This window comes from Lepidochelys kempii, chromosome 6 (assembly GCF_965140285.1).
Source record: "Lepidochelys kempii isolate rLepKem1 chromosome 6, rLepKem1.hap1, whole genome shotgun sequence".
NCBI classification, from domain to species: domain Eukaryota; kingdom Metazoa; phylum Chordata; order Testudines; family Cheloniidae; genus Lepidochelys; species Lepidochelys kempii.
The window spans coordinates 107,153,676-107,173,829 of record NC_136385.1 but is presented as its reverse complement, the minus strand read 5'-3'; the positions used below and the strand labels follow the sequence as shown (position 1 = coordinate 107,173,829).

The 20,154-nt window shown below is 38.4% G+C and overlaps 1 protein-coding gene across 4 annotated transcripts in view; it reads left to right on the top strand.

Moving 5' to 3' along the window:
• ATG2B (autophagy related 2B) overlaps positions 1–20,154 on the top strand; it is a 79,798-nt gene that overhangs the window by 27,112 nt on the left and 32,532 nt on the right. For 2 of the 4 annotated variants that reach the window (XM_073349594.2, XM_073349591.2), the window contains exons 12-23: positions 2,178–2,328; positions 3,052–3,144; positions 3,337–3,525; positions 4,164–4,437; positions 5,002–5,104; positions 6,567–6,759; positions 6,888–7,030; positions 9,891–10,048; positions 10,320–10,492; positions 11,028–11,178; positions 12,012–12,211; positions 19,763–19,843. In XM_073349594.2, coding sequence (XP_073205695.1) covers positions 2,178–2,328; positions 3,052–3,144; positions 3,337–3,525; positions 4,164–4,437; positions 5,002–5,104; positions 6,567–6,759; positions 6,888–7,030; positions 9,891–10,048; positions 10,320–10,492; positions 11,028–11,178; positions 12,012–12,211; positions 19,763–19,843 — 1,909 coding nt within the window. The remainder of the gene's footprint in view (positions 1–2,177; positions 2,329–3,051; positions 3,145–3,336; positions 3,526–4,163; positions 4,438–5,001; positions 5,105–6,566; positions 6,760–6,887; positions 7,031–9,890; positions 10,049–10,319; positions 10,493–11,027; positions 11,179–12,011; positions 12,212–19,762; positions 19,844–20,154) is intronic. The other 2 variants (XM_073349592.2, XM_073349593.2) reach the window with 2 other exon arrangements.

Here is a 20,154-nt window from a genome sequence, read left to right as displayed (position 1 = left end):
GATTACAGCTCAGGATCTATTTTACTTGTCCATTTAAAAAAAAAAATACAGGACAGTGATTAGCAAAACTGTGTGAAAGTCTGAGAAATTTAAAGCAACATTTTACTTTACAGAACACCACAATAAAAGTAATGTAATTTAAATGAAAATCCAGGATTATAACTGGAATGCAGGGTATTGGCTACCAAGTATTTGTAACTTAATTTTCATGTGTTTAGGAAATGCTGAGCAGTTACTGTGATTTTTTTTTCTGTATGGTAGTTCAAATAAATTACCAAAATAAGTGAAACTGGTGTGATTATATTGCATTATTTTAACAAATAAAATATGCAGAATTTAGGATTTTTTGGCACAGAATTTAGGATTTCTTGGCACAGAATTCCCCAAGGAGTAATTAATCGCAGTTAACTCACGTGATTAACTAAAAAAAAAATTAATTGCAATGTTAAACAATAGAATATTGATTGAAATTTATTAAATATTTGTTGATGTATTCCTATATTTTCAAATATATTGATTTCAATTACAACAGAGAATACAAAGTGTACGGTGCTCACTTTATATTATTATTATTATTGATTACAAATATTTGTACTATAAAAACAGTATTTTTTAGTTCACCTCATACAAGTACTGTAGTGGAATCTCTTTATTGTGACAGTGCAATGTATGGATGTAGATTTTTTTTGTTACATAACTGCACTCAAAAACAAAAACAATGCAAAACTTCAGAACCTACAAGTTCACTGAGTCTTACTTCTTGTTCAGCCAATCGTTAAGATAAACAAGTTTGTTTATATTTATGGGAGATAATGCTGCCCGTCACCAGAAAGTGAGAACAGGCGGTTGCCTGGCACTTTTGTAACTGGCATTGCAAGGTATTTATGTGCCAGATATGCTAAACATTTGTATGCTCCTTCAGTGCTTGCCCAACATTCCAGCGGATGTGCTTCCATGCTGATATTTTATGTTATAGCAGTCTTGGATGATGACCCAGCACATGTTGTTCATTTTAAGAACACTTTCACTACAGATTTGGCAAAACACAGAGCAGGTACCAATGTGCGATTTCTAAAGATAGCTACAGTACTCGACCCAATGTTTAAGAATCTACAGTGCTTTCCAAAATCTGAGAGGGACGAGGTCTGGAGCATGCATTCAGAAGTCAAAAGAGCTACACTCCAATGTGGAAACTACAGAATCCGCACCAACGAAAAAGAAAATCAACCTTCAGCTGGTGGCATCTGATGATGAAAATGAACATGCATCAGCCCACACTGCTTTGGATCGTTATCGAGCAGAACCAGTCATCAGCATTGACACATGTCCTCTGGAATGGTGCTTGAAGCATGAAGGGACATATGAATCTTTAGCACATCTAGCACATAAATATCATGCGATGCTGGCTACAACAGCACCATGCGAACGCCTGTTCTCACTTTCAGGTGACATTATAAACAAGAAGCAGGCAGCATTATCTCCTGCAAATGTAAACAAGCTTGTTTGTCTGAGCAATTGGCTGAACAAGAGTGGACTTGCAGGCTCTAAAGTTTTACATTGTTTTATTTTTGAATGTAGGGTTTTTTTGTACATAATTCTACATTTGTAAATTCAATTTTCACGTTAGAGATTGCACTACAGTAGTTGTATTAGGTGAATTGAAAAATATGATTTCTTTTGTTTCTTACAGTGCAAATATTTATAATAAAATATAAATAGAAAATGAGCACTGTACACTTTGCATAATGTATTGTAATTGAAATCAGTATATTTGAAAATGTAGAGGGATAGCTCAGTGGTTTGAGCATTGGCCTGATAAACCTAGGGTTGTGAGTTCAATCCTTCAGGGGGCCATTTAGGGATCGGGGCAAAAATCAGGGAGTGGTCCTGCTTTGAGCAGCAGGTTGGACTAGATGACCTCCTGAGGTCCCTTCCAGCCCTGATATTCTATGATACTGAAAACATCCAAAAATATTTAAATAAATGGTATTCTATTATTGTTTAACAGAGCGATTAATCGTAATTAATTTTTTAAATTGCTTGACAGCCCTAATATATATGTATACACACACACACACACACACATATATATATATATACACGAGACGTTTCTGAATTTTCAAAGTGGTTACTGCAATCCATTTTATACATATTTATACCTTTATTTCTCATAACAGATTTATAGGTACTGGCATCAAAGTCTCTTATGAACAAAGACAAAGGTCTGCTTTTCGATGCTTCAGCACAGATTTGTCGATTGGGCATATGGAACTACTGGAATGTCTTTTCTCTACCGACTCCTGCTCCATTCAACCTCACTACACAGAGGTAATTAAAAATACTGTTATTAACCAAGCACCAGGGCAATTGAAATGTTAACTGGATAGGTTTTCAGAAGGGAAATCATACTCTATTGTTAGAATTGGAAAAGTTAAGATTACTAATTTATTGTATTTTTGTAGTGATTGGGTAGTATTAAGACATGTCTTAAATTTTAATTGAAAACTCAGATAATGAGCCACAGTGTCCCCTCTTTCCCTGCCACCAAAGGATCAAGCCTGTAGAGTTCTCTAATGTTTTGTGTGTGTGAAGCAAAAGGAATTGTGTTTTGAAAATTAGGTTGAAACATTTCAAAGTGCTGCGTGCCACCCCATCCACCCCAGTGGGCAGATTTTCTTAGGTGATGGCTCTTGGCCCAACTGCTCCTTGCTCATACTCAGATTGAGATGAGCCTATGATATTGGATTCATGATGGTGGCCCTAGTTGCTGTCATTCAGGCGCTGTATTCCATCTGCTCTCAGCCGCGCCTGTGCTTGTTGATCACTTCCTATCTGTCTCCTCAAATGTGGTATGTGAGGCTCAGGGCTTTCTGGACAGTCTCCCCAGTTTGAATCAAAAGTTGTGGCTCTTTATTGGATCTGTGGCTATCAGACAAGCAGCTGAATACTGGATTGACTGGCAGTTTGGGCCAGATAGACTATGCTTTTTCCTGCTCTCTGGTTCTTTTGTTTGTTTTACATCTATTAATTATTTAACTTTTTATTTTCAAGCTGCTAACATTTCATTCTGAAAAAGGAAATGATACACATCCTCTTTCATGCCTTCAGCTCCATTATAAGCACTCAGATAACAGAGGACCTCAGGTAAGGTTGAAAAAAAAAACAACCTGACTGCATTGTTGCATTATGCTGTAGCATAATATTTTTTCTCTAATCTTTAAAGGTAACTTTATATCTTGATGGTTGCATAGAAAGATGTATATTGCAAGCATCCTTTGTTTTTCTAATGTATTTTTCAGTATTTCATTGAGAATATTGATGTGCTTATTTCTGTAGGGTAGTCAAGGAAGACTGAGCTCTGTTCCACAGAAAGCAGAATTGCAAATCAAGCTAAGTCCAGTATTTTGTGAACTGGATATCAGTATTGTGGACAGACTAAATTCTTTGCTTCAGCCACAGAAACTAACCACAGTGGAGATGATGGCATCTCACATGTACACATCTTACAACAAACACATTAGTCTGGTGAGTGAAATTAATTTATATGCATGCTGGCAGGCCTGGAGCTACCAGGAGGCAACAGGAACATTTTAAAGGGTCTCAAAATTATTGTCCGGCCAGAATAGGTACAAAGCCATCCAATGTAAAGTAGTGGGGTAGCAGCAGATTGAAGAGTTGTCATCCTTTTATATAAATTATAAATAACAATAAAATACCGACACATTAGCCAAATTTTACTTTTTTAAACTCTTAAAATCCAAGATTTTCCAGGGATCTAACTACCCCCTAGCCTCTTGGAAGGTTGTTTGTTTTTTAAATGCAGGTGCCCCAAAATACCCATTTGATCTTCCGATAATGGGAATCTAGAAGCAGCCCTGCACCCCTGGTTTAAATTCTATACTTGTGTAGCTCTGTCCTGAATATTTTATTTTTTTCAATCCTGATTAAGTATAGAAGTTTGACAATACCTGTTCTAATAGCTTAGCGAAAAAAAGTATGGGTGGTCCATATTCTCTTATAGTTCACGTATAGTACTGTATGAAATTGTATAAAAAATGCAGCTTTACCTATTACAACCATTGTATCAAGTCAGTAAAGTGTTTTTTTTTTGTTTTTTTTTAAATGCTGCTTCTCTAGTTTGTTTTTCACCTTGTATTTTTTAGCATAAAGCTTTTACCGAAGTTTTTCTGGATGATTCACATACACCTGCAAACTGCAGAATTTCTGTGCAAGTCACTTCACCAGCATTAGATCTTTTTGTTCGCTTCCCTATACCTGACCTACGATCAGATCAGGAAAGAGGACCATGGTTTAAAAAATCACTTCAGAAGGAAATCCTTCATCTTGAATTTACAGACATGGAATTCAAGACTGAGTTTATAGGAGGTTCAACTCCAGAACAAGTTAAATTAGAACTTACCTTTAAAGAGCTAGCTGGTAAGAAGTACAAATGTTATATTAATGCTAACTATACTTTTCAATTGTCAAACAGTCATTTGGTTGACAAAGAGGTCTTGCAAGTTTAAACAGAACTTTTGCCCTCTTGAGAATACAACTTTCATTTTGCACTTAGGAGCATTTTATCTGTGTTACTTCAGTTTCCGTATTTCTATGATAGAACCTCAACCCAAGTCGAAGTATATATCTTAGCATAATACAAAACTGAATCAGAATCCCAGATAATTAAGCTTGGTGTTTAATGTTTTTAGTTGTATTATATAATTAAGGTTTCTGGTTCTTAGCTGAAATATGCCAATACAGGCAAAAGCTTACTGAAGTTAAAGTAAAGTCTTTCTGGGTAATACAGTTTGTTGTTGTTAGGAAAAAAAAGAGATACTTAAAATGTAACTTGTTTTTCTGGTGTTGCTCGATATCAAGATTGTAAAAGTACTAGCTTCAGAATTGTTAAAATCATGGAGCGGGGTTCTGCTCAGCTATACCTGCAGGCAGACTCTGGCCCCTGTATTTTTGATCTTTCTACAAACTTTTCTCCTATTTAAGGCTTATTTGAAGAAGATAAAACAGAATCTTCAATAAAATTCTTTCAAGTGTCCAGTGGCATAGATGGAGATATGATATCATCTGACAACTTTGATTGGCCACGGTAAAATATCTTTAATATTTCATCATAATTCTTTTTAAAAGCAACACTTTCTTTAATAACTAATATAGTCAGAGACAGTTACTTTAAATATAAGGCACAAAGTAAGAATGTGTCACTATTGATCCCTGTAATTGAATAGAACCTAGAGATGAAGAAATCTTATCTTGCAGAAATAACACAGATCTTTATTAATGGATGGAATGATTTCTGGATGGAATGAGCCAATTATAAGTAAATTCCTACACTTTTGGTGGGGAAAAGCTAGGTGAATGGAGAATTTTGAGGGAAGAAAGCTGGGGGCTGTCTGGGACAAGGAAGCTGGGTGGGTGAGAGAGTCCAAAGATGTTATGTGGGAGTGATGGCTGGTGGAGTTGCCTGGAGGTAATGGGGTGACTGGAGATGCTAGCAGGTGGATGGCTCACTACTTGGATGCACGGAGCATTTTCACCAGAGCTCTTATTAGATGGGTAGGTACTGTGGTGCCTGGGGCTGCTGAGATGCATGAGGTGTGAGTGGTGCGGGAGGGAGGAGACATCCTGATTTAGCAAGCTAGATGGTGAGGGAGCCTGGAGTCAATATTGGGCCCCTCGCCTTGTGCTGCTGGTACAGTGCTACTGTCTCTTCCTGGGATTCAGCAAAGAGGGCAGTGGGAGTGGGAGGCAGAGAGGCTTGCTTGTCAGCAGGTACCACAGCAGCCCCATGTGGCAAGAAGGCACAACTGTATAACTTCACAACAAATAACTGCTGTCTTTCCCTGGCTCAGCTGAACATGTGAGGATCCCGATGAGCTGTGGGAGTGCATGATGGCACTGCCAGATGTGTGATGTTTGGCAGTATGATTGCTTTTAATTTTTGATTTGAGTAAAAGTTTAAACAGTTTTCCATCCGTACACTGTTCATGTTCATTTTACTTTTTCTCTTACTTCTGAAATTATTATACTCTTAAAGTGAAAATCTAACACACACAATTAATTTTTAACTGTTAAGATGCTGGTGCAAAACCAGAAAATTTGAGCGAATACTGAACCTCTTCTTAAGCCTGGATATTATAGTTCATATCACATAAAAGGATGTTTAATGTTTGGGAGACCCCTGGTTAGATGTTCATACTGTCTATAATATAAAGGCCCCAACCTATGTAGCTACATAAATTAAAGAGGCAATTTCAATCCAATCTCTGAATGTCCTGTTTTTTATTGATTTATGCCAGACCATGTAATGGAGTCTCACACTTTTTTGGATGAAAGTTTACAATGTGATGAATTCCTACGTACAATAGTACATGTAGGCAATGTAACAATTTGGACATCTAATGTGTTAGTTTATACATAATATATGTATCAATGCATTTCACAGGCTAACTCATAAAAAAGGCACATATACATCTCCAGTGGATATCTACTGTAAAAATTCTCAGCATATATCACTAATAATTTATTCTGCTTGCTTTTTTCAATATCAGGATTGTACTGAAAATAAACCCACTGGCTGTACACTCCATTCTGGAAAGGATAGCAGCTGAAGAAGAAGAGGGTGATGGAAACTTTCAAGAGGAAGAGGAAGGAGGATCTCATTCTCTTAAAGATGTCTGTGATCTTAGAAGACCAGAGCCTTCTCCTTTTTCCTCTCGTAGGGTCATGTTTGAAAATGAAGAGGTAAAACAAAGTCTTACTGTTTACAGAATCTTTGTAGATACAAATGAATATTACCTTTCTGGCTTATATGCAGCTTCTGTTCCAGATAACCCTCAACAGCTTAAGATTGTGTTTTGTTTTATTTTCAGATGGTGATGCCAGGTGATGCAGTTGAGATGACCGAGTTTCAGGATAAAGCAATCAGCAATTCTCATTATGTACTGGAACTCATGTTACCAAATGTTCACTTAACGCTGCCAAACAAGACCTTTTATGAGAAACTTTACAATAGGTGAGTATAAGCATTAGTTTGCTTGGTTAGTATGACCTGTATTTCTGGTCAGTGTATTCATTGGTCATAAGAACAACTAAGTCAGTAGCTGCAGTAATTAATTTGACCTGTAATATTTGTACAGCTCTATAACAATGTAAAGTGTTGTATAAATGCTATTCTAAGTTATTATCAGAAGTGCAATGAAGTCTCCTCTCTGGACCCTATCTGAGCAGCCAGCCACTCAAAACAATTTGGCAGATCTTTTCTATTGAGAATAAAATAAATAAGTTTTTGCTTCCACCAAATGAACGTTTGTTTTAAGATCTTACAGTTGCCACAATCTAGTTGAATTCCTCTTCAAATTCCACTTCAGAAATTGTTGAATTAGATTCTTTTCCCTTCCCTTTGTGTGTGTGTGTGTGTGTGTGTGTGGTTTTAAGTCGGGCTGTTGATTAATCACAGTTAACTCATGCGAATAAATTAAAAAAAATAATCGCAATAAATGGCAGTTTAATCAAACTGTTAAACAATAGAATACCAATTGAAATTTATTAAATATTTTGGATGTTTTTCTATATTTTCATATATATTGTATTCTGTGTTGTAATTGAAATAAAAGTGTATATTATTTTTGATTACACATATTTGCACTGTGAAAATGATAAACAAAAGAAATAGTATTTTCCAGTTCGCCTCATACAAGTATTGTTGTGCAATCTTTGTTGTGAAAGTGCAACTTACAAATGTAGATCTCTTTTTTTTTGTTACATAGCTGGGCTCAAAAAAAAAAAAAAAAAGCAATGCAAAACTTCAGAGCCTAGAAATCCACTCAGTCCTCCTTCTTATTCAGCCAATCACGAAGACAAACAAGTTTGTTCACATTAACAGGAGATAATGCTGCCCTCTTATTTACAATGTTGCCAGAAATTGAGAACAGGCATTTGCATGGCACTTTTGTAGCTGGTATTGCAAGGTATTTACCTGCCAGATATGCTAAACATTCATATGCCCTTTCATGCTTCGGCCACCATTCCAGAGGACATGCTTCCATGCTGATGATGCTAATTAAAAAAATAATGTGTTAATTAAATTTGTGACTGAACTCCTTGGGGGAGAATTGTATGTCCCCTGCTCTGTTTTACCTGCATTCTGCCATATATTTCATGTTATAGCAGTCTCGGATGATGACCCAGCACATGTTCATTTTAAGAACACTTTCACTACAGATTTGACAAAACGGAAAGAAGGTACCAATGTGAGATTTCTAAAGATAGCTACAGCACTCGACCCAAGGTTTAAGAATCTGAAGTGCCTTCCAAAATCTGAGAGGAACGAGGTGTGGAGCGTGCTTTCAGAAGTCTTAAAAGAGCAGCATTCCGATGCGGAAACTACAGAATCCGAACCATCAAAAAAGAAAATCAACCTTCTGCTGGTGGCATCTGACTCAGATAATGAAAATGAACATGTCGGTCTGCACTGCTTTGGATTGTTTTCGAGCAGAACCCATCATCAGCATGGACGCATGTCCCCTGGAATGGTGGTTGAAGCATGAAGGAAATATGACTCTTCAGTGCATCTGGCACGTAAATATCTTGCGATGCTGGCTACAACAGTGCCAGCAGAATGCCTATTCTCGCTTTCAGGTGACATTATAAACAAGAAGCGGGCAGCATTGTTTCCTGCAAATGTAAACAAACTTGTTTGAGCGATTGGCTGTACAAGAAGTAGGACTGAGTGGACTTGCAGGCTCTAAAGTTTTACATTGTTTTATTTTTGAGTGCAGGTTTATTTTTTATATAGTTTTACATTTGTAAGTTCAACTTTCATAATAAAGAGATTGCAGTCTAATTGTATTAGGTGAGTTGAAAAATACTCTCTTTTCCCAGTGCAAATAATTGTAATAAAAAATAAATATAAAGTGAGCAATATACACTTCATTATTCTGTGTTGTAATTGAAATCAATATATTTGAAATTGTAAAAAACTTCCAAAAATATTTAAATAAATGTTAAACTCTTATTGCTGAACAGTGCAATTAATCGCAATAATTTTTTTAATGGCTTGACAGCCCTAGTTTTAAATAAAGCAGATTTGATAAGGCAAAGTAAAGAAAAAAAATCACCATTTGCAATCTTAGCACCAGTAATGTACAACATAAAAACATGCAAAAATAGTAAAGAAAAATTGAACCAGCCTTGAAAGAATATAGAGAGAAGTCGATATAGAAATCAACACTTAAGTACATAGTGAAATAGCAAACCAAAATTTTATTAAATTTCTAATCAATGTGCATGTACTTACACTAAATTACTCTAACCCTAGCCTTGAAAAATATGAAGTCCTATCTTTTTTTAGCCTCAGCTATCCCTCAGGAGCCTGACTTTGCTCTCTGCATGACACCTCAGCCATTAATTAAGTACTCCATGCCCCTTCAGTCCTCTCATTGGACAAGTCTTGCAAAGTCACTTCCACTTCAAGCAAAACCTTTTACTCAAATTACCCAAAAGACTGTCTTAAGCAAAGAAATCTAGAATGTGCATCTTGTGAATTTCTTTAATATCCAGGAGGCAACCAGAGTAACTGTTTTTGGCATATCCATTGAATTAGTGTATGTAAAGGATTTGTGCTGCACAATCAAATGCCTGACATAATTAATAATAATCAGATTTTTGTAAAAGATCTAAAGAGCAGATTATTAGATTTCTTTGCTCACTAAAATATGTTACTGCGATTTGTGCTCTTGAGCTCATCTCATCCTTTTGCAGACTATTTTGTATGAAATCTGTTACAGGACTGTTGTACATTAATTTAGCTTTAATTCAAGTGGCATTTTAATCAGATGTTTAATAATGCAACAATAACATGTTTTTCTTTCTAGGATCAGCAATGACTTATTATTGTGGGAACCCACAGCTCCATCTCCTGTAGAAACATTTGAGAATATTTCATATGGTGTTGGACTGTCAGTCGCCAGCCAACTGATCAATACTTTCAGTAAAGACAGCTTTAGTCAATTCAAATCTACAATTCATTATGGTAATGTATTTTATAAATCCTCTCGAACAACAGTGGTACAAGGTAGATATACTTGCCTGAGACTATTAAGTGTACAAAGGGAAGACTTGAAGATATAAAATCAATTATATATCCCACAAAGAAATGTGTAAATGAATGTTTTGATATGGATAGAATGTTAGCTAAAATACTGCTGTGAAATTGAATGTTATTAAAGGTGAAAAACTTGTAATTTTCTTTGATAACTTTTGTATTTGTTGTATCAAGATATTTTGTTGTTGTTTTCTTGTAGATGATGAGAGTGGATCTGAGGAGGAAACTCTACAATATTATTCCACAGTTGATCCAAACTATCGTTCACGCCGGAAGAAAAAGCTTGAATTGCAAAACAAGAACACACAGAGCTCTCTCTCTGTTCTTCTAAATGTTAATCATGGATTAGTGTCAATATTCACAGATGTAAAGGTGAGGTTTCAGGAACGGAAAATATTGTGCTAAGTCTTAGGTTTACTTACAGGCATAATGAAAAGGAGCACTAGTGGCACCTTAGAGACTAACAAATTTATTTGAGCATGAGCTTTCGTGAGCTACAGCTCACTTCATAGTCTCTAAAGTGCCACTAGTACTCCTTTTCTTTTAGCGAATACAGACTAACATGGCTGCTACTCTGAAACCTTACAGGCATAATGTATCTTGTTATACTGACAGGAGCTCTTGGTGCTATCTGTTGTATTATGGCTTTATTAGCAGTTTTGTTGTACAAGTAGTCGTATGAGTGTCTTTCAGATATTAGAGTCTCACTATCTTAATGATATCGTTAAGGATGCATCTGACTATGATTCTGTGTTTAAACATTTTTGATTACTTCATATTTGATGTTAGGAAAATTAAATACAAGGAGAGGAGAGCTGTATTGTAGCAAGTGACACGTTCTATTATGCTGTCCTAAGCAACAACAATAATTCCACAAGCAGCTATATGTTTCTGATTCTTTCTTCAGCAGGATGGTGGAAATATTCTGGAAGGCAAGCGTGGTGAATTCTGGTTTGAGTTCAACAGTGGTTCATTATTCTGTGTGACTAAATATGAAGGTTTTGAAGACAAACATTACATCTGTCTTCATTCTAGCAGTCTCAGTTTATATCATCAAGGTAGGAACTTAAAATGTGAGTGGATGTAAATTTGAGTAAAGATTAATAAATAGTCAAATACAGGCTCCTTGGGGCAGGGACAGTCGTTTTATTCTGTGTACAGCATTTAGCATAATGGGGTTCTGGTCCATGACTTGGGTCCCTAGGTACTATAGTAATACAAATAATAAATAACAATAATTAATATGTTTGCTTCCGGATCATCTAGCTTCAAATGACCTCTGCAACTGCTGGCCTACAAAACTCTCAAATCTGCAGAAACTGTCTCTTTTTCAAAAAGTGTCATTCTCATTTGTTAATTTCCATGTAATTCCAAAATAGTACAATTCTGTGTGCACTCCTTGAAATCCTAATTTAGGTTTTAGGTCATTTTCTGGCTGGCTAAAGTGCAGTCAGCCAGTAAAGTATTTTAAAGTGACCTGACAGCTCCGTTGTAGCCAAGGAGGAGAGAGTGGGACCTGTAAGTTTTAAGGTTTCCTGTTCCTATAACCTCAAATGAGTGGCAATGAGGTTAAGGGAATTTCAATGTGAGGGCTTCTATTAAGTTGGGGGATGACGTACATCTGGCACTGTGTCTCATGATCTTCACCAGCCTCCCAATCACTAACTTCTAAGGACAGAGGATGTACAACAGCAGAAACTTTCCTATCACTCATGTCTGAGCTCTTGTTTCTGTTTTTTGCTAATACTATGGCAAAGTTAATTGCTGTTAATTAGCTGGAGAGTTAAAATGATCTTATCACCAGGTAAGGGTAGACAGATTTCCAGTAGTTTTACCTAAATCACAAACATCTCTGCTGCACCGGATAACCATAGCTACAATCTCTATACAGGTGTGGTGGATGGAGTTGTCCCTCCATCTGAAATACGACTGCCTAACACAACGCGTCCACACTGGTTAGAACCTACCATTTATTTTTCCGAAGAAGATGGTCTCAGTAGGACTTCTTCAGATGGTGTGGGAGTGGACTGTTTAAGTATGCTGTCTGTTGCAGTGAAAATCCAGTCACATAAATCGGAGAGCAATACAAAGGTTTGTGTTTCCAACTCTAAGCTTTCGTGCATCGTCTAGATTATTTCAGACACCTAATTTACATGAAAGCATTTACAAGAATTCAAACTTTCTTCTAAAGGTCATAGATAAACACAAATAACTACAAACTTTGAACGATGTCCATTTTTAAACTGTTAGTTTAATAGCTATTGAAATCTGAATGCTTTACTAGACTTTAAAACTACTTTAATATTCCTTGTGGTTATGTCTGTTATTTAGCAACATAGCCCAATTCTTCATGTGATTCCTTGTGCTGATCACTATTGCTTTTATCTAAAGGATCTATATTTTTTGGCCAGTTAGTCTTCTTACCTATTCTTTGCTCTCTTTTACCTCTGCTATGCATTTGTGGAGGCCATTCTCCCACCTCAGGCAGGGATAAATACAAAGAGCCATAAGCTTAGTGTTCAGTTCATTGGCAGCTTTGCCTGGTAGGGAAATATTGCATCTTTTACCCTAAAGAACAACCTTTGCCTGCCTACTTCCAGTCTCACTGTTCGCATTGGTAGGAGTTCATTTGGCTTGGCTCCTGCATTCATTGATATGGGCAGAAGATGAGAGCTCTGGCTCTGCTTTGCTCTCTCTCCCACCCCCACTACCCGCTCCCAGAATCCAGCAGCTCTTGTAGTGGCACACAGGTGGGATGGAAAAAGAGGAAGTCTCCAGTGACAGCCAACTTCAGACCATCACAAGGGCTCAATGGCTTCAAGCTTTGCCAGGGCCTTGACAACCTCCAGCACAGGGACACCAATAGACCTGTAGTTCCCATTCTTCATGGACCCCAGAATGATGCAACAGATCATTGGTCACCTTCCTAATGCTCTTTAGCCACTGCCTCTAACTACAGGGCATCTCCACTAGCCACCATTGATCTTCATAGAATCACAGAATATCAGGGTTGGAAGGGACCTCAGGAGGTCATCTAGTCCAAGCCCCTGCTCAAAGCAGCACCAATCCCCAACTAAATCATCCCAGCCAGGGCTTTATCAAGCCTGACCTTAAAAACTTCTAAGGAAGGAGATTCCACCACCTCCCTATGTAACCCATTCCAGTGTTTCACCACCCTCCTAGTGAAAAAGTTTTTCCTAATATCCAACCTAAGCCTCCCCCACTGCAACTTGAAACCATTACTCCTCGTTCTGTCATCCGCTACCATTGAGACCAGTCTAGATCCATCGTCTTTGGAATCCCCTTTCAAGTAGTTGAAAGCAGCTATCAAATCCTCCCTCATTCTTCTCTTCTGCAGACTAAATAATCCCGGTTCCCTCAGCCTCTCCTCATAAGTCATGTGTTCCAGTCCCCTAATCATTTTTGTTGCCCTCCGCTGGACGTTTTCCAATTTTTCCACATCCTTCTTGTAGTGTGGGGCCCAAAACTGGACACAGTACTCCAGATGAGGCCTCACCTATGTCGAATAGAGGGGAACGATCACCTCCCTTGATCTGCTGGCAATGCCCCTACTTATACATCCCAAAATGCCATTGGCCTTCTTGGCAACAACGGCACACTGTTGACTCATATCTAGCTTCTCGTCCACTGTAACCCCTAGGTCCTTTTCTGCAGAACTGCTGCCGAGCCATTCGGTCCCTAGTCTGTAGCGGTGCATAGGATTCTTCCATCCTAAGTGCAGGACTCTGCACTTGTCCTTGTTCAACCTCATCAGATTTCTTTTGGCCCAATCCTCTAATTTGTCTAGGGCCCTCTGTATCCTATCCCTACCCTCCAGCGTATCTACCTCTCCTCCCAGTTTAGTGTCATCTGCAGACTTGCTGAGGGTGCAATCCACACCATCCTCCAGATCATTAATGAAGATATTGAACAAAACCGGCCCCAGGACCGACCCTTGGGGCACTCCACTTGATACTGGCTGCCAACTAGACATGGAGCCATTGATCACTACCCATTGAGCCTGACAATCTAGCCAGCTTTCTATCCACCTTATCGTCCATTCATCCAGCCCATACTTCTTTAACTAACTGCATCAGCTGGGGTAAGTGCCTTTCCTTAGTGATCTCCACCACAACCAAGCCATATTTCTGGAAGTGCTGCAGTGGCTTTTGATAGGGACAGGGGGCCTCCCTCTTCCAGCTGCAACTGGGCACTGCCCGGAAAAGGCAAGCCCATAGGATAGATTTTAAGGCCGGAAGGTACCACCAGCTCATCTAGTCTGACTGTGACATTTCACAGGGTACAGTCTGGACTGCTGGAGAAGCTGTGTCTTTTCAGTACTCCAGCCTGGAGTGCCTTTTAAATTTCTTTGCAGTGAGAACCACCACTCCTAGCCAGTTCACACGCCGCCTCAAGCATGCAAAATCACTCCTAGCTGTATTACATAAATGCTCTGGCCAGCCACTCATTAATTACATACAGGGTGACAGCAGCAAATTCCTGGTCCCAGACCTTCCACCAGAAATGTATGTCTTGTACTGCCCAGCACCCACTGAACAATGCAAGCTTCTATAAAGTCTGTCATTTCATCCATGGAAAATGACATGCACAGTCCCTGTTATCTCAAGTGAAGGTTCCCAACTCTTCAATCCAAACACACACTGGTTTAGGTAAAACAATAAAACAAGTTTTTTAACTACAGAAAGATTTTAAGCGATTACAAGTAATAAGGCATAGAAGTCAGAATTGGTTACAAAGAAAATAAAAAGGTAAGATGCAAATGAATACCTAACTTAACAAGCTAAGTGAACTTAAAAGCAAAAAGGTTTGTTTTCACCAAAGACTTAAGCAATCTGGCTGGATTGCTTCAGCCAGAACCCCCCCTTTCCCAGTTCAATGATGCTTCCTTTGTCTTTCAGATGTTGTAGCTATCATGAGTATAGATGAAGGGAGAGAGGTAATTTGTGTTCTGTGTGTCCTCCATTCTTATACCATTCTTCCCTCTTTGAGGATTACCTCCAGCTGGAGTTCAAGCGACAGCCACTCTGTTTACACGGGAACCCCCAGTTCTATTGTCAGTATGCAAAGTTCTTGCTTTCACTCTTCTTCCTGCTAAAGAATGGCCATTTAACTAGGTGATAGTCTATAATACAGTTCATCTGATTATGCTGATACGGTGGAGCCCCAGCCAGGTATCTTCTATCTCTGAAAAACTGGTTTTGGCTTGCTTTTCTTAAACTTGGAACATGATACAGTTATGTTATACAGTAGAATCTTCTAACTTTACATACAATATTGATACACCCTATTTTATCAGGACAATAATGTTCAGTATATTATGAGTTTCGAAATGATACCTCACAAGGCATACTCTGTACAAAATTTATCATAGTCTTGTAAAAATGGTGAACATGGGTTACAGCCAGTCGCACTGACTTCCTGTATATCACAAGCCACCAACACCACCCAGTACCCACACTAAAACTAAAAACCAAAATTAGACCAAAGTATTACAGCCCTCAGGAGACTAAACTATTATGTGCCACAGGAAGACAATAAGTAGGGCCAAGGTGCACCAATGTCCAAGGACTCTACGATGGCAGGGAATTGATTACTGAGATGATTTCATTAAGTGACCCACGCTCTACACTGCAGTGGAAGGAGAAAACCCTCCAAGGTCACTGCCGATCTGACATGGAGTGAAAATTCCTTCCCAACTCCACATATGGCAGTCAGTCAGCCAACTAAGCTCCCGAGAGAGAGAACAAGAATGCTTAGTGCCCCCTCAAAGCACAAACACAGAATATGTTGGTAGAAAAAGAGAATCCCATCCAGACCCACTTCAGGCAACCAGCTGAAGCCCTGAGGCATGAGATTATAGGAACATAAGACATAAACCAGAAGGGCACCTTCAGGGCTGAGCTCTGCCTCCCTCTCCCCCCCCAGCCCATGTCCATCCCCATCCCCATCACAAGCAACCCTGTCATACAGTCCCATTCATACATTTGTCCAGCTGTCTCTGAAAACTAAATTAACTAATTGTTTGCCCCCACAACTCCTATTTGGAGGCTGTTCCAGAACCTCACTCCTTTGATGGTTAGAAACCCTTTTCTAATTTCCAGCCTGAATTTGTTCATGGCCAGTTTATACATATTTCTTCTTGTGCCAACATTGTCCTTTAGTTTAAATAGTTCTTCACACTCCCTGGTGTTTACTTCTCCCACCCCCTTCCCAATGTATTTATAGAAAGCAATCATATCCTTTCTCAGCCTTCATTTTGCTAGGCTAAACAAGCCAAGCTCTTTTTGTCCCCTCTCGTAAGATAGGTATTCCATTCCTCTGATCATCATAGTAGCTCTTCTCTGCACCCATTGTAAACTGAATTAATCTTTCTTGAACATGCGTAACCAAAATTGTACACTGTATTCCAAATGAGATCTTACCAGTGCCTTATAAAATGGCATTAATACTTTATTTCTACTAGAAATGCCTCACCTGATAAGTCTTAGGATAGTATTTGCTTTTTTCACAACCACACCACATTGGTGGCTCATAGTCATCCTGTGATTAATCAATACACCCAGGTCTCTCTCTTCCTCTGCCTCTTCCAACTGTTAAACCCCCAGCTTATAACGGAAATTCTTATTATTAGGCCCTGGGTACATGGCCTTGAACTTTGTACTATTGAATTTCAACCCATTTCTGTTCCTTTTAGTCTTCAGGGTCATCCAGATCTTCCTGTATAATATCCTAATCCTTCTTGGTAATGATGATGCCTTCCAACTTTTGTATTATCAGAAAATTTCACTCACATACTACTATTTTATGTGCCACCATTAATAAAAATATTGAATAAGATTGGTCCCAAGTGTTCACTGAGGAACTCCATTAGTAAATTCCCTCTAGTTCAAGAGTTCACCTTTCAGCACAACCCATTGCCAGTTCCTCACCCCACCTTAGAATTCTTTTACTAATCTCCATCTTCTGTAATTTGATGAATAATTTCCCATGTAATACCATGTCAAATACTTTACTGAAGTGGAAGTATTTAGATCTTTCCCTTATTTTAATAAAATTGGTTATCTTCTCAACACAGAGTAGGGAGTGACCCCTCGTTGTCAGGCTTGTTGATGAGCACTAAGCCCTCCGCAATTCAACATTAAGCACAAGAAAGGAGGAAAAGGGAAAATTCAGGTCAGAACTTGACTTCAGTTCTCAGTCCACAGTGAATCAGCAAAATCGAAGGATAAATGGGAACTAGCAAAAAGCTTGTATAAACCTAATCTCTCTCTAAAGGAGGAAAAGGTGTGTCACTCATAAAAAAGGGAAAATCTAGTACCCTCAGATCATCTTATCTGTAGAGGAGTCTGAGCCTCCAGCCCTGGAGAGGAAGAAACCAGGAAAAGCTCTTTCCTCTGTACCAGTGTGAGCTTATGTTCTGTTGCCCTAGGTATTAATGCAGGGCATGCAGAGACTTCTGAAGTAAGTGACTCATGAAATGGAAAATGAGACAACAGCGAGTACTTTCCATCAGCCTCTAAGAAAAAAGTCTGAATTGTTTCCATCCAGTTATAGGAAATGTGGTTAAGTCAGGGTGGGAGCAAATAAGAGAATTGTAGAGATAATCAAAAATGTTCTATCTGATTGTTGGATCATATTAAAGAAGTTCTGTATTAAAATCACAGATGAGTTTGATTCCCCATAGTTTAAATTCCAGGGTATTACTAATTAAGAGGTCTCTTGGTTTTTGGTACTGTTTCTCTCCCTCTATGTGTGAAACGTGCAAGCTGCTAATTGTGTTAGTACATTCTAAGACAGAGTCTGTTCTCAAAGCAATTCACACAGAGACTCAAAGCAATACTTTGTAACAACAGAAACAGCACCCAGAGACTCCCCGCCCTTTTGTTGTATTAACAATTGTGATTAAAATAGAGAGAGAGAATGTATGTGGATGGATGCTTGGTGTGGATAATAACTGAATGATCAGGGAGGTGCCAGCCTAAGAATCCACTGTCCATCAGCTGAAGAAGACGTCAAGTGGAAATAACCAGAGGACCCACGGAGGGAAAACTGGAATCCACCCAACAGCCTCAAGAATGGGAGAACCAAAGAACAAGATAACATCTAGCAGCACGGAGCCGTCAGGAATGTGCCATCTGCTGATTGATTCAGCAACAGCATGATGAAGCAGTTCCCATAGACTGGCATAGGAAGACATTCCCATAAAAATGGACTCTAGAAAGTGAGAACTTTGGGGTCTGATTCTGCAAACCAACTTCCAGGAGCATCAGATGAGCATCTGACAAGGCCCTGCTCTCTCCTCATGTCCAGGCCACCTGGCCAGTGGCTTGGCATGAGCAACTCTAAGGCTGGTAACTATGATAACAACCTTGCAGAACCTGTGTGTGTGTGTTTATATGAATGAATGTGTGAATAAATATGAGATTGAATGGAATGTTATAGCTATAACTAACTGCTTACTATGATTCTTTCTGTATTCACAATAAATGTGGTATTTTGCCTTTTCCCCTTTAATAAGATCCTGCTGGTTTTTATTTTATTGGTATAACATGATGCCTAAGTTAAAATCAGCATGTGATTTGACTGTTGCCTAATTAGTTATTGAAATGATGGTTTCTTCAAAAGTAGACCTGTTGTCTAAGGAGCCCATGGAGTTTGGGTTAGAAATTGCTGTATAGTTTAAAATGAGGCAGCATCTGCCTTTCTCCAAGGATAACAGCAGCCACATTGTATCTGGGCCTGGATAGATTTTCTTTCAGACCCAACTATCATATGTAAAATTGATCCTTCATAAGGTCTCACTGTCTGTAACATTTGCGTCATATGCATCTTTGGACTTCTAAAGATTTGTGGCATGCAGTACTATAGCTAAATGATGTTTGTGATTGTAGAATAGAAAGCCAAACTGAACATGTAATTTTCTCTCTAAGTATTTTGAGAACAAGCTCTTTGATGAAGCAGTGCACAAAGGAGTTCTTTTTTGAAGCAAAAGACAGAAAGACCCTATGATCAACAAAGCAGAAGAGGAAGGACTGCAGAACATTATTTAAAAAAAAAAAAAAAAGACAGTCACTTTGTGGCTTCTTCTCTTAGAATGGCTGCCAGATTCCACCCTAGATGTGGTTGCATGTCAGTCGTTTTTGAGTGATCCCCGTGAATATAATCTGTAAAATGCCTTGGGATACTTCAGGGCAAAAGATGCTGTGTGTACATACAGAAAGGTGGTTATGTTATTACTTAAAACTAGAAAAATCTACTCCTTTTAAAGAATATTGTGTGTTTTGTTTGTTCATTACAGTGTAACTTCTTGGCCTATTTTGGTCTTCACATTACTGTTTAGAACAGCACCCCTGAATGATAGTGGTTTGATATTCATAAAATATAATTTTTACAAAAAAGGTTAGACTGTGTTAACCATGATTTCAATGACGTGACTGTAGATGCATAGTGTTTAACTTCTTGAAATAATATATTTCTGAATTCAGACTTATGACCCAATCATGTCCCCTTGAAGGCAGTGGGAGTCCTGCTGTTGACTTAAATGGGAACAAGATAAAACCCACAGTTCAGAGTCCCAAATCTGAAAACATGTACACTAATTTGCATAATTTTTCTGTGCAGGAATTTCTGGTTGCTGTTGGGCTGAGAGGAGCCACTCTCCAGCACAGAGTATTGCCTTCAGGTCTAAGCTGGCATGAACAGGTCAGGTTAATGTAATTTTCTTGATTTCATGTTTAATTTCAGTTTTACTACTGATTGTTTTAAAGATTGAACTGATCCTTTGTGAAAAATCTTTGTCTTTTGGCTTTGTGTTTGATTCAATATCACTATCTTACTGTGTTCTCAGAAGTGTTATTGCTGTCCTTTGACATTCTTTCCCCTCTTGCCTCCAGAGCATTGCTAGAGTTTGATCTTGTTGTGAAATGCTTATCTGTGTCATTATTTCCCATCTCATTTGCAACAATTCCTTCTACTGTGATCATTCTGAATCCTACCCTTTCAACTTCAGGAAA